The sequence below is a fragment of the Poecilia reticulata genome, linkage group LG22 (genome assembly GCF_000633615.1).
Source record: "Poecilia reticulata strain Guanapo linkage group LG22, Guppy_female_1.0+MT, whole genome shotgun sequence".
NCBI lineage: Eukaryota > Metazoa > Chordata > Actinopteri > Cyprinodontiformes > Poeciliidae > Poecilia > Poecilia reticulata.
The window spans coordinates 7,160,991-7,174,615 of NC_024352.1; the positions used below are offsets into that span (position 1 = coordinate 7,160,991).

Consider the following 13,625-nt stretch of genomic DNA (forward strand, 5'->3'; position numbering starts at 1 on the left):
GTTGTAAAGTATTTATGAGTAGTCAGTATCTACATTCCAATCTCGCTTGTGGTGATGAGATAGGGATCGTCACCGCACAAATGAGATCCTGGAAACAAGCAGCCGAAACAAGTTGCTTCCATTGGACAGCAGGACTCTGCTTTATACATAGATAAGGTGAAGAGCTCCGTCATGCGCAGTGGAGCTGCTGTGTAAAAGAGTTACCAGGATCTGAATGGGATGTCTCCTGAGTGCCTCCATTTGCAGGTTTTCAGATAATTTCCCAATGAGAACCTGAGACAGAGCCAGAATCACAATGAAGGGACAATATTTCCCTCCGAATAGCCCGGGAACAACTTTAGATCCCCAAAATTGTAGCTCAATGAGTCATCAGTTTTTGATTACAGAACACTTTTTAATATATTTGGATCTAGTTGGAACAGTCTCGGCATGAAGATGTTGTGCAATCGGAGCTGTCAAAATTAGGACTATTTTCAGTAATGGTGCCTGTCATGCTTGGTGCTCTGTTTACATTTCATTCTGATAACGCTGAGACATTTGTCACACTTCAGTGGCGTAAAGGACAGATGGAATTTGACCATGAAGATGATCTGGTATCAGGACCACATATGAAAGTGTCTTTGGTTTAATTTGGAAAAAAAAATCAGATTTTTACCATTAAGAAGTGTCCATAAAAAGTCAGATTTGGTGTAGGTAAGCTTGCAGAGAGTTACGGTAGCTCTGGTTTTTCTGGAGGTAACGTTACACTGTTTCCCATCTTGTCGTGTGCTTGCATATAAAAAAGATTTTACGTGGGCCTAATTGTGCAGAAATGAAATGCAAGTCTTCTCATATTTATGACGTATGCAAGATGGTTATCATAGATCTTCTGTTTTTGTATGTTGCAGATGGATTGGGATACAAGTTGTAAAAGGTAGCTACGAGTCAAATAATTATCAAATTAGTCAGAAAGGAAGTCGCAGCACTTCAATAGATCACTTTAAGCATTTGGCATGCTGAGGTAAATTAATCTTCAGCACAAACTACATAGCACTGACTGATGTTAGTATTAATCCCTTACATCAGAAGCATTTGTGTGAATAACATCCTTCCATTGTTATAAAAATGCTCTATGTATGTAATATGGCTTAAAAGAAATTTGACTTAGTAATTTTTCTTTAAAGAGTCCTTTAACAACCTTTTTACCAGCTTTGGACTGAGAAGTAGCTCTGCAGATGCGTTTGTTCCTCCAGGTGTGTTGCTAATTGTTGCTGGCTAGTCTGAAGGAGCCGAGTGGAGGCTTTGCGAGGGAGGACTGCTCTTTCATGCGAAAGCTTGGAAACTGCAGCTCTGAGGAGCTTTGTCCTTGAAGGTGGTGCTTGGACTCCCCAAGCGTTTCACAAAGCTGAATGGTTGCCATGGGAGATTAAATGATTTCTCAAACATGCTTGAAAGAATCAAAGCAAAACTCTAGGTGTGTTTTTGATGAGGAATTAACATAACATGACGTAGAACTCAAAAAAGTTCATTTTACATAATACCACCGCTTTAAAACTGTATATTTGTCTATTCCTTGCAATGGACGGCAATAAAACGTAGTGTTTAGGTTTCTGGCAGAATTGGCAAAGCATCAGCTGTTTTTTGTGGTTCCTTTTTAGGTAGTGTCCGTAAAACCCATGCACCATTAAGAGAAAAGCTTAAGTTTCGGTTAACATGCTGATCAATTGACTGATATTTTCCGATATAAATTACTCCTGTAATCCTTCTTCTCCCTCATCACTCCCTATTTTGCCCCAGGCTAAGTCTTCTCTATTTCTCTGTCTATTCTTTTTCCTGGCAAAGCTCACGGTGGTGTTACCATCGGTCTGAGCTGTGCGTGCGTGTGCAAGCGAGGTTGCGTGCATAAGTCGGGAGGGCTAGGCTGAGCTGGAAACGGGGCGTCGATGGAGAATTAAACACGGATGAGGACAAAGTCGAGAAATAAAAGAAAAGATTGATTGAAATTTGCCAAGCGGCAACGGAAGGGTGGCGTGTTTATGTTGCAGCAGGACAAGTCCCAGCTGGGTGATCTAAACCTAACCCTTCCAGCGACCTTGTCAATGGTAATAGAGGGCCGGCTGAGAAAGGAGGCCCACAGTGACACACAGCTGCTTTTGGAGGAATGCGCTGCACACGTGCACATGCTTATGAACTATATGTGTCGGAGACGGATGTCAGACGGCTTTCTCTGACTTGGCCACATCAAAAGAAATCCCCAACACGTACGTATCGTGTGCACTAAAAGCATCGTTTTGCCTGCGGTCAGTGGCTCCTTACCAGTGGTTACCGGCTTCGGCGCTGAAATTGAACACCTGCAGCATTTAGTCCACTTCGCACGGTAAATCTGCGTGTTTTCAGACGTGTTTACGCGTGAGCCTGGAAGAACACTTGAGGTCGGACTCCTCAGTTTATCTGTGTGTACGTTTCCCTCGGTGGGACTTGCGTATGTATGGTTGACGCGTGATTGCAAGCTTCAGAGATTTAGTTGTATGTTTATCTTTTCTGGTTGCATTTTTTTTTTTTTTTTTGTTCTCAGTGTATATGTGTATGCACACACTTTGTTAAAGTTTGGTTTAGCAGCTTGGTTAAAATCCTGATGAGCACCATATGTGCTTGGTTTTCTTTATGTTTGTACCCCAAAGCCGGTTAGGCAATGCCATGTCATTTTCCACTTTAGAATAATGGCATTGTTGGCTTTTTCCCCCTCTTCTAGTTTTATCTTCCACTTTCTCCATAGAGCACCAAAACAATTAAACATAATAAAAAATGACATAAAAGCTTAATGCTTGGTTTATCTGGTTTGTTCTAAGATAACAGTCATTTATCCCTACTCGGCTTTATAAAAAAAATCCGACCGCTTCTTATCCGCTGTTTTTTCATTAGTTCTGCAAACAGGATGCTAGCTGTAATCCATAGGGCTATTGTTGACGGTAAAACACTTTGGTTTAGTCTCTATTTTCCCCTTTGCCTCTTTAATCTTTATTTCCTTTTATATCAACAAGACATGGCTTGTTGGACTTTATTAGAATTTATTCTTGCACAAAGCCAGTGGTTAAGGGAAACAACACCTCAGGAAATGCTTCTCGTTTCCCTTTTTGCATAACTTTTCCTTTTGTTATTTCACTTCCAGGATTATTTAACACAATGCGCTGCATTTTAATCTTTTCGATTTAGGCCCACATCCATCTCATAACAGTCCTTTTCCTCTGTACTCATTGAGTTTCCCAAACTTGTCACTTGGATTTTCATTCAAGTGTGCACCCTGATTGAATCAAACTGAAACCAAATCAAATATTTTTAAGTATATTTATAGAGCTTTTAATGGGAAACTGAATTTTTACAGTTTTAAGACCAGATTATTATTTTTAACACCAGTTCTACACAAACAGTGGCCTAATGGAAGTGAAAAATTGTCCCAAGAGTTACATCTGAATAAAATAATTCGGGCGAACAGTCTTTTGATGTCAGAATTTTTTATAATTAAAATTAAGAAAAGTGAAAAGGTAAAATCACATTTTTGACATGAGAAACTTTATGCTCACAAACACCCACAGTTACCCTGATGATCTGGCTCTTTACTCCTCCTGAATTCTCCGTCATTGTTGCGCCATTAGCTGTACTATGTTCTGTCTCCTCAGGTCTGGGTCATTGCTTTACTTGAAGCCAATATTCTTGCTAATTCATGAAGCCAGGGAAAATCTGGAACATGGATAACTTTTTTTCTTACCAAGATCTTTAGTGAAAATAAGACCGCTCACTATTTTCTTTTTTGTGTTATCAATTAGAAGCCACCTGTCATTTTTACATACCCATTGTGTTTTTTGTCAACAGTTATTTAGTTTATTATAAACAGTTTGTTTAGTTTAAATATTAGATCGTCATCCATTTGTGTTTTAGAGAACCAGGTTTCAGTAGGCCCTTTTTCTGTTCAAAGAGCGAGTTTCAAAATGACCTATCTGATTGTGATTCATTTATGTGTTGTGCTTTTAAGACTTTTAAATGGTTGGACTTTAAAATGGAAAAGAAGCTGTCCTTTTAACACTTGATGTCTTGCTTGGTGATCTCTGTATTGTTGGCCTTTGCTGTGTTTTCTCTGCCGCTGCGTGATGGCTGCTGCAAACGCTTTACGTTTTCAAAGAGGCTGTCCATCATGACCAACAGTTCAATATAACAAACCAAGTTTTTCGACCTTTAAAAATGTCGTGCCATTCTTTCTCCTGACTTTTACCATACCATTGTGTGTTTGCCTAAAGAATGAGTATGTGCTGATTCATTCTCTCTCTCCTTCTCTCTCTCTGTACTTTCCCAGGTAGGGCAGTTCAGTCAATTTCTCCATGAATGTACGTCACAATGATGATGACAGACCAGATTCCACTGGACTTGGCTCCGCCCCCCCTCTTGAACGGAGAGCTCCCTCTCATGCCTCACATGGTTAACGGTGACGCAGCGCAGCAGGTACATATACCTTTTCACACTCGCACACATCTTGTAGTTCAAGCCCCACCCTTCCCCCCTGAATACTTCCTCCTTATTCTCTCAGCATTTCCTATATGTTGTGGTTAATGCATCCAACAGGTTCTTCCCTTAGTCATCGTTTCATCACAAGTCTTGTGTGTACTTCCTTCGCGTGTTTGAAAAGCTGCCAAGACCTTGGCCTATCAATGACGTAGTCATTAGCTGGAGCACAAACGAGCACCTAGACAGATGAGGACAAGTCAAGTCATTTTCACGAAGGATCACTGCAGATCTTCGGTATTCTGGCTGAGTAAGCATTGCCGGGAGAAGAAACGAACTCCTAGAAGCTTGGCCGAAACAAATTTCCATCCCAGCATGCCACGTGCTTGCAAAGCATTTGCTTAAAAATACTTTAGACAGGGAGTTAAGTAAATTCTCCCCAACATGCTGCAAAGCCAGCTGGGCCTCTTTGAAAGCGCAGCACCTAGATGGACATCTGCTCAGGCGAAGGGAAGCGCAGTTCAGTGGAACTTTAAAATATTTGGTTGGAAACGTTTTAACACCGCGAGCTTTCGGTAAGAACAGGGATGAGAATGCTTTTTGCATCACTGTAGTCCTGCTCCCTCGCAGCCCAGAGGAAGTATGTTGGGAGTGTTTTGGCTGCGACACGGGTACAGTTATGCAGGGGGTTTTGGCCGTAGTACACAGCAGTTAGGGAGCTCTTTTTATCACAACACCCTGCAGTTTAAAACTTGGTTCCCAGTGTGGAATCAGGGATCTAGACCGATGATTATACAGATTTGACTCAGCATTTATGTGTCCACATGTGTGAATTTGTTTGTTTCTGTGTCTGTCGTACTTTGTGTGTGTGTTGTGTGTTTGTGTCTTATACCCTTTTAGCTTTTGTGTGGGCACTGCAGCGTCTGTGTTGAGTCTGAATACATGCTTTAAGTGCTTGTCTGTCAGTTTTCTCAGTATTTGTGTTTACTAGCCTGCATTTTTCAAGCTGCAGCTGCTGGTACTTTTTCTACACTGAAGCTAAGAGAGGGTAAGTATCTGGTACAGCCAAGATCAAAGACAACCAACTATAAGGTTTTTTTTTTAACCTAAAGAGTACAGTGTAGGGGGGGTTTGGAGCTGATCTTAAATTTTTGTAAACCTTTTACCTGCCAGTTCTGCTTTTGGCTTCCTTTTTTTTTTTTAAGCTAAAAGCAGAAAACAGCTGCTTCGGAGTGGCTTCCAGAATGTTTGTGTAGCATTCCTTCAATCACCAACCATTCATTTTCTATTTTAGGAGCAGAGGCGACATCACACTGTGTGTGAGAGAGAACTCTCTACAGAGTAGGTTATCATAACAAACAAACAAACAAACCAAAAAAAAGTTACTTAGCATTGTAAAATTCGCTGTGCAGCTCCAGGTCAGGGCCGACGAAGCTGAATATTGTCCGATTCAAATCACCAGGTGATTTCTCTGAGCATCTCTAATTAAGGGTTGAGTTGTATAACCTTCTTTTGAAGTTTAAATTCAGTATCGACTCTCTCTCCCTTTTCTGCTAAGATGAGTAAATGTTTGTTTTAAAATTTGTTACACAAATGTTAAAACCGCAAAATTGTGGTTCTAAGTCAGTTGGCCTGAAACTGCTTGTTTGTGTCTTATTGCCATTTCTTCTTATTGAAGGGAGGGTCTGGAAAGACGTAGACGAGGGGAACAAGTTTCTTTACAATCTATCGCAAAATGGCTACAATCCACCCAAATATGAAGATTTTGTCGCATTTCTTTTCAGATTTTGTGAATTCTACCTTAGCTCCTGCTCATGTGCAACACAAGCCGACTGGTTAAATCCAGCACCTATGGGGATAACAGTAGGTTAAAATGTAACAAAACATGTACCCATTAAAGCGAAGCATCATGGGTATACCCAACAGTCCGGTTCCTTTGACGCAGTTCTGTTTATTTAAGCCGCCACTCCTCTCACTCCCACCAACATGGTCCCATGTAAGGGGTTTTCTCCATCCGTATGTGCCGTGTACTATGCTGCCGTTCCCATAGCAACAGCAGCCGCTGCAGCAGCAGCAGCAGACAGAGCAGGAAGTGTGCATCCGTTTTGTGTGTGTGAGACGGGAAGGGAGCATGTTGGTGCTGAGATGGGAGAAGAAGCAGAGGCTACAGGAGGAACGCACGATACGAGGCTCGTTGAAAGGCACACCTGTGGAGCGTAGTCGGCACCGTGCTTGTGTGTGCATGCATGCATGTCCCTGAATACGTGTGCGTGCCTGGTGCGTACGCAATGGAGGGTCACCTGTTTCACATCTACAGCCATGTGTACAGTTTCAACAACCTGAACACGGAGAACATGACGGTAAGATGTTCTGCGTGCTCCCGTCGGGCTTCATCGGAAGAAGACCCACCCATCTGTCTAAGCGGTGTCATTTACTTCGCTTTCAGTGGCGTGCCCGCTCACCTATCCGTCTCAGACTAGGATGTGTGCTGTTGTATTCATACTGGATCTTCTCTGAGAGCACGTTTTGAAAGAAACCTGTTCTAAGATCGAGGTCTCAAAGTAGCCATTTCTCATTTATATGTGTAAATGATACTCTTTGATCCTATAGTCAGTGTGCCAAATCACCTCTGGAAATTATGTAACAGATGTGTGTATATATAAACTTTCTCCCTCAATACTTTATTTACTTGTGTCTTTCTTACAACATTTCCCTTTTTTATTTTTCTTGTGTCTTTGTGTTTTGACACAGGTGATTCTGGTGCAGGTGAACCCAGGGGAGACGTTTACCATCCGAGCGGAAGACGGCTCGCTGCAATGCATTCAGGGTCAGTCTTTGCTCATCACATCGCGTTATCATATTACAGCGAGGCCTCGCCATCAGTCCTTTGTGTGTCTGTGTGATTGAAGATTAAAAAAATAAAAATGTTTTATCAGTTTAATTGAAGTCAGTGACTGGCTTCACGTGCTGAACCAACCGAGACTTGTAAACTGGAAACGCATCAAAACAACAAGCGCATTTTAGGTACACAAAGCTGTTTTAACCCATAAAATGATGTTTGACGATTTTTTTTTAATGAATAATACCACTTTTAGCAGTTTGCGGAGACTTGTATATTGCAAATTGATCAAGTAGTACGAATTATCACAAATACGTTAATGTTTGAACTAAAACATCCAATCAAAATTCTTTATCCGTGTTAATCATAGTTATTCAGGACTAGTCAACCCACCAATATTTCGCCTCTCTTCACCATGGGAGGTGGTCATAAACACGGAACCACAACGAGATGCAAGGGTAAGAATAGACTGGAGATTGATTGGGACACTGTGACAGTCGGCAACAGAGGCGTTTAGCAGATTCTTCATACGATTCTCTGGTGTCCAGAGTTGCCGTGGGTGTGACTGATAAAATCACAGATGATATGGACAGAAAGATGAGTTTTCTTATTCAATATTCAAACAAACCTGGGTCAGGATCCCCAGCTGATCCCTACAAGAATTGGAAAGAAATAGAAGCTGTGAAATCTTGTCTGGAGAGTCTGAATTTAAAGGTATTTATTCTGCCGTAAAACATTCAAAAACTCCTGAATATTCCCTGATTACAGTCTTTTGGATGATTTGTGTAGTAAAGTAAATTAGTGTAAACATAAGGCAGTGGTTAGTAGTAATGCACGTTTGCGCCGATGACAGATGTGGTAAAACCGATCTGCCGTAGCTCCACTCTGGCTTCGTCAGATATCGGTAAATGAAAAAGACTGGAGATGGAAGCCACATTAAAAAGCTCCTAAAGATAGAAGGAGGTGGCAGAAACACGGGATTTCCCCCAGCCTCCTAGGAAATTCTCTCACTTTGAGGATGTCAGACAGCAGCTTTCAAAGAGCGCTTTTGTTTTCTTCGTGATCCCCCCCCCTCTTCTGCCGATCCCCGTCTTCTTCTGTCAGTCTTTCTTTGGCCTCGGAAATTTGAGAGAAAGCAGTTCTGGCCCAGACGCAGCCTGCCGCCCCTCTTGTAAAACCCTCACCACCACAGCACGCCGTGTTGTAGCAAACAACAGCCTGCCTCTTCTCCTCTAACCGCCATGTAATTTAATTTTCCTGAAATCAGAGGGATCGCCTCGGGCGAACCTACGGGCAGAGTTAATGGCAGATAGACGCGCCGCATGGTTGGATGGATGGATGGATGGATGGATGGATGGATGGATGGATGCAAGGACGGTGCAGACGCAAGAGACGCGTAGAATGAAAGATTTGGTGAAACGTTAATTACAGAACAGATGACGTTTGAATTTTGCGAATATGATAAACAGCAGAGAGGAAAACCAGATCCTGCTTTGCAGAAGGACGCAGTATTGATGCAGCTAAGGTCCCGTGGATGTTTATTTGTCTGGTTGCATGTGTGCACTTCCCCATAAAAAAGTTCTTCTGTCTCTGTGTGCTTTTTTTTTTTTTTTTTTGTGGGACGTCTCCAGCTTGGCCTCATATTAATGTGAATATTACTAACGTTGAACGCGCACACACATGCATGCAGACTGAAGAACAAACTCCAGTTCTTTTCCTCCAACCTTCTCTTGAGGAGGTCAGTGGGTTTTATGAGAGGTGGAGTGTGGCGGTGGGTTTTGAAGACGGGACTGAGTCCCCTCTTCAGACCGACTCTGTGTGATTACCGAGACCTCAGAGCTCAGTGTTTGCCCTCGCTGCGTGTTTGCTCTTCAGCTCACTACGTGTGTATGCCTGTGTGTGTGTGTGTGCGTGTGTGTGATTTTATTGAGGGAGGTTGCAGAGACCTGAGGGCACAAGCGGGGACCAGATTTGAGATAAAACAACCTCTGTTTAGCTGTTGCTCTGCGGCGCAAACATGCACACAAACACGGATGCTCTCTGCCAAGACTGACCCTGTCTGGAGAGGTCAGGGCCGGACGGCTTTTCGCTTATGTTTCATAACGCCGTCACCTCTTTTCACTTGATGTTTTACTCGTTCGGCCCTTTGCTCCAGTTGATTATTACCCGATCTGGCATTGGCGTCTGTTTTCTTCTCATTCATACTCTCCGAGAACTACTACTACAGAGTCAAAAACAATCCAGTTTGGATTATTTTTGATAACTGACGTCTGGGTCAAATAGGAATGATTCAGCCTTTGATTTGTTTTATGGGTTTGACCCACTGTACCAACTCTCAACCAGCAATCCAATAAATTAAGAGACTTGGGTCTAAACTTTAGGAAAAAAAATTGAAATTTTTGTGTTGAATTGAGTCATTTTAACTGACAAGACAATTTGGATAATAAATCTCCTACTGAATTCATAATATACACTTATCGGCTACGCTATTGGATATCGCATATTTGTCCAAGTCATTGGCCTTAAACCCAGCAGTTTCTTGTGTGTAATTAGCCGGCAAACGCTGTGGAACAGTTTCGAAACTGGACATATACAATCGAATCATTCCACGTTTTATTGGACCATTTTAGTCACGTGCTTCAGTTTTATCTTCCTTCCCTCCCAGGGGTTTTGTTGCTTTGCTCTTTTGATGCTCGCTTCTTCTTTGGCTGCAGCTTTGTGTGTCAGCGAACGAGTCGAAGCTAATCTTCCTGTATCCGTCTGCCAATTAGCAAGTTCGGTGTGGATATGCGAGTGTCTGCGTGTCTCTGTGGCCTGTCTAAAACAGACTGACCTATCGATGCTCCGGAGGGGGGGGGAAGGCTTCAACCAACCCCCATCACACACACACACACGACATGCTTCCACACACTCCCCAGTTTCTAATCATCCTTGCCACCTCTCCCTCTCCMCCGTTTTTGGACCAACCCCCCCCCCCCACCTCTCCTCCCTTCCCGCCCCGCCGCCCTCCTCCCACTCTGTCCCTTCCTCCCCTCACTAAGACCATAAGACCATTCCCCTGAGCTTTCCCACACTCACATCAAAGGAGAAGACTCTGGAGGGTGTGTTAGAGCACCCTGCTCTGGAATTTCAGTGTGTTGCCATGCGCTTGCTTGCGTGTGTGTGTCTGTGTGTGTTTTACAAGGGCGAGTTGGTTGACTGGGCTGTTTGGTCTTTGTTGAACTTTTTACGAGGGACGATGAGTCCAGGGAAGGGGGGCTGAGACACAGAGGTTACACCACCACAGAGGATGTGACATCACAGTGCTTCTTAGGTGGCAGCACATCAACATTATTTGTCCTTTTTTCTATTGCATCTAATAATTTTGGATGTAGGTTGAATATTGACGATATTTAATTCTTAGTTATTACACCTCAAGTGTGTACACGAAGCCGTTATAGACCATGTTCCACCTGCTCCCTGCAGAACGTTTCCTGACGTCCGAAAGCTTTTTTTCAAACGAGCCATGGCTGTGCGTAACCTCTGCGGTGTGTGGTCACCACTGACTCTGCATACATGTCATTCTGCATGTGTTATTTGGACAAAGCAGATGGGGAATCAAAGGTCTGGTTTGTGTTTTGCCAGCAGATGTGTGCAGCTGGCTCATACTCTCTCTGTGTCTTCACTGATGCTCATTTCCTGTCAATGTTCTGCTGCACCGTGATTGGCTTATTTAATATATTAAAACTGACGTATTGCTTTGTTTTGATGACGATCACTGCATAGAACCGTCGCAACCAGACTTTGTCTAAAACGCACTCTACATCATTCATTCGTGAGAACTAAGTGTGACTTGTGAAGGCACTACTGTTTTAATAAAGATATTAAATTTTTATCCTTACCTTTTTTATTTGCAGTCAAATTATGAATGAGAAGTGCTCAAATGCCCAAAGTTGTTTGAACAAAACATTTTTTTTGTTTTGTTTTCAGGTTAAAGCTACTAACTTTAGCACAATGCCTACTTTCAGAATACATTTCTTTGAAACAATATGAAATACGATGTCGTTTTTTTTTGTATAAGATTCTGACTCTATGGTAAACTGGAGTAAAAATACTATAGTTTCACTGTGTAACACACAAAAAAATTAAAAACATAATATAATTTCTTTGATTTAAAACAAAATTGTTCAATATTGTGTGAAAGTGCTAAACTACTATAAGATAGACCTCTACAGTTGTGTTTGGCTTTTTTGTTTTAGCTTGTTTTAGCAGTTTGTGATACATAGAATAAAAACTGTCTATACAGTGTTTTTCAAGTATATATGGTCATTGTACATAATAATCTTTATCGCCGTTAGGTTTTCTTTTAGTTCATAACTTGTCAAATTGCATTTTAACACATTACTTTAGTAAAAATATCAGCTTTGATTTTGACGCCATGGCTGTCCATGTTCATCCCAATCGGAAATATTTCCAAAAATCTCTGATAAACATTGGAACAGTATGAATAAAAAAATGTGGCATTTCTGAAATTGCAACTTTTAGACTTTTGGCTTAGAGAAGTGCCAGAAATCGGGCCTATTTTATTTTTAATGTTGCTTTCAGTATTTGTCATGAATGGAAGTTTTATATCGGCATTGCTTTGTCCTAAATATATTCAAGAGGGTAAAAGGTTTATACTTTTGCGTGAAATGGAAAAATAACAACTGTAGTCCATCTTGTGAACACTTTGTACTGCCTACAAACTACTACAAAATTTGGAATTTTTTATTTTGTACTTATTAGTTTTAGCACTCTGTTAAAAGCAACATTACAATCTAGAAATAACATATATTTTAAATCTTCGAACTTATACGTTTGAACAAAAGCTTTTGGTATTGGGGGGTGGGGGGATGCATCCTTGGGATCCCGATTTAAGAAACGGAAATAATGTGGTGATTTTTATTTTTAAGTTTCTTCTGGCCTTACTTTCGTTCCTGTTGGTGTTTTTTTTCCCCCTCTGCCTCTGTTAGATGGATGCAGCTGATATAGCTTTTCCTGGGTTCACTGCATCACTACAGAAGCTTCCTGAGGTTTTCTTTTTTGCCCAGCCTCCAGCCAAAGTGTGCACTTCTACACTCGGGACCCTTTGATGTAAATGGAAATAGCTGCTTGAGAGAGATGTGGTGGAAAGTCCTGCAGCCTGTGTTTACCTCGAGCCAGATGGCTCTAAACAAGCTGGGGGGAGAAGACGCAAATACATTTTTCTCCGAAGGGCTTAATTTAGTGTTCTGTCCCCTTTGCAGCTTGTAACCAGAAGGGGTTATTTTAGGTTTCCAACCTGCCTCAGATCCAAATCCCTCCCATGTGGGGCAGCCTGACAGGTTTAATGAAAACTAGTTCTCTTGAAAAGAGAACTAGTTTTGTCCCGTCAGCTGAAAGTCCCGTCAGCTGAAAGTCTTAATATGTTTATCGAAAGTAACTATTTTGATCTAATTTAAAAAAAAATCTGAATAAGTGTGCTTGGTTTAAAAAAAAAAAAAAAAAAAAAAGGAAAAAAGCTCCTTCTCGTCATTTGTTGGCTTGTCTTTAAGTGTGTAGACATGCGATTAGAAATGTCAATGGGTGTGATGGTATTATTGCTGCACATGCGCCTCGCCCCAGACATTATGAATCTTATAACCGATTTCCTGTAATTGTAGGTGCTTGAAACGGTCATTGTCTGTGACCTTGTAGTATCTGAATACACTTTATGACTCTTGAAAATTAAGCCCATTTTAAGATGTATAATGATGCACCAATAAATATATGTAAAAGAAATCCCCCCCATTAAACGTAAGAAGATTAAATCAATTGGAAAATATGCAAAATTTTCATTTGGCTTTTGCAATGTGGAAGGAAAACGTCTGGTAAAAAAAAAAAAAGATTTACCATCTTGGTAGGTTTTACTTCATTCTGTAGAGGAAGTTCAGTGAAGTCAGGTCATTGTACAGTTAAAAGTGGCTGTCAAGAATAATGATGCTTTTTTTTAATTTCTTCTCCAACTTAAAACAGAAGCATAAAAAAAAGTCAGTATTTGGTTAAAACTATCCATCTTCTGTCCCAAGACTCGCATAGACCAAACATTTAGGTTAAATGACCAGCTTTTAGTCAAAATCTTGAACAATAGTTGGTACAATGTTGCTTTAAATGTTGACCTAAAAAAAAAACCCGAAGCAGTGTATTAAAGTAACAGGGTTACAACTAAAACTAGTTAACCCAGCATTTTGGTAAAAGAATAACTTTGCTGTAGTGTAGCTTTCTAAGGTTACCTAGGTACATTTTTTTTGTGTTGCTTTCAGCTTCCATCCCGTGC

At 41.3% G+C, this 13,625-nt stretch overlaps 1 protein-coding gene across 5 annotated transcripts in view; it reads left to right on the forward strand.

The window, feature by feature from the left end:
* The window catches only part of fndc3ba (fibronectin type III domain containing 3Ba), a 103,987-nt gene that overhangs the window by 24,987 nt on the left and 65,375 nt on the right, over window positions 1-13,625 (forward strand). For 4 of the 5 annotated variants that reach the window (XM_008399213.1, XM_008399215.1, XM_008399217.1 and 1 more), the window contains exons 2-3: window positions 4,328-4,473; window positions 7,225-7,300. In XM_008399213.1, the coding sequence (XP_008397435.1) occupies window positions 4,357-4,473; window positions 7,225-7,300 (193 nt within the window). In that variant the 5' untranslated portion in view covers window positions 4,328-4,356. Of the gene's footprint in view, window positions 1-4,327; window positions 4,474-6,503; window positions 6,834-7,224; window positions 7,301-13,625 lie in introns of those variants that run through there. The other variant, XM_008399214.2, reaches the window with a different exon arrangement.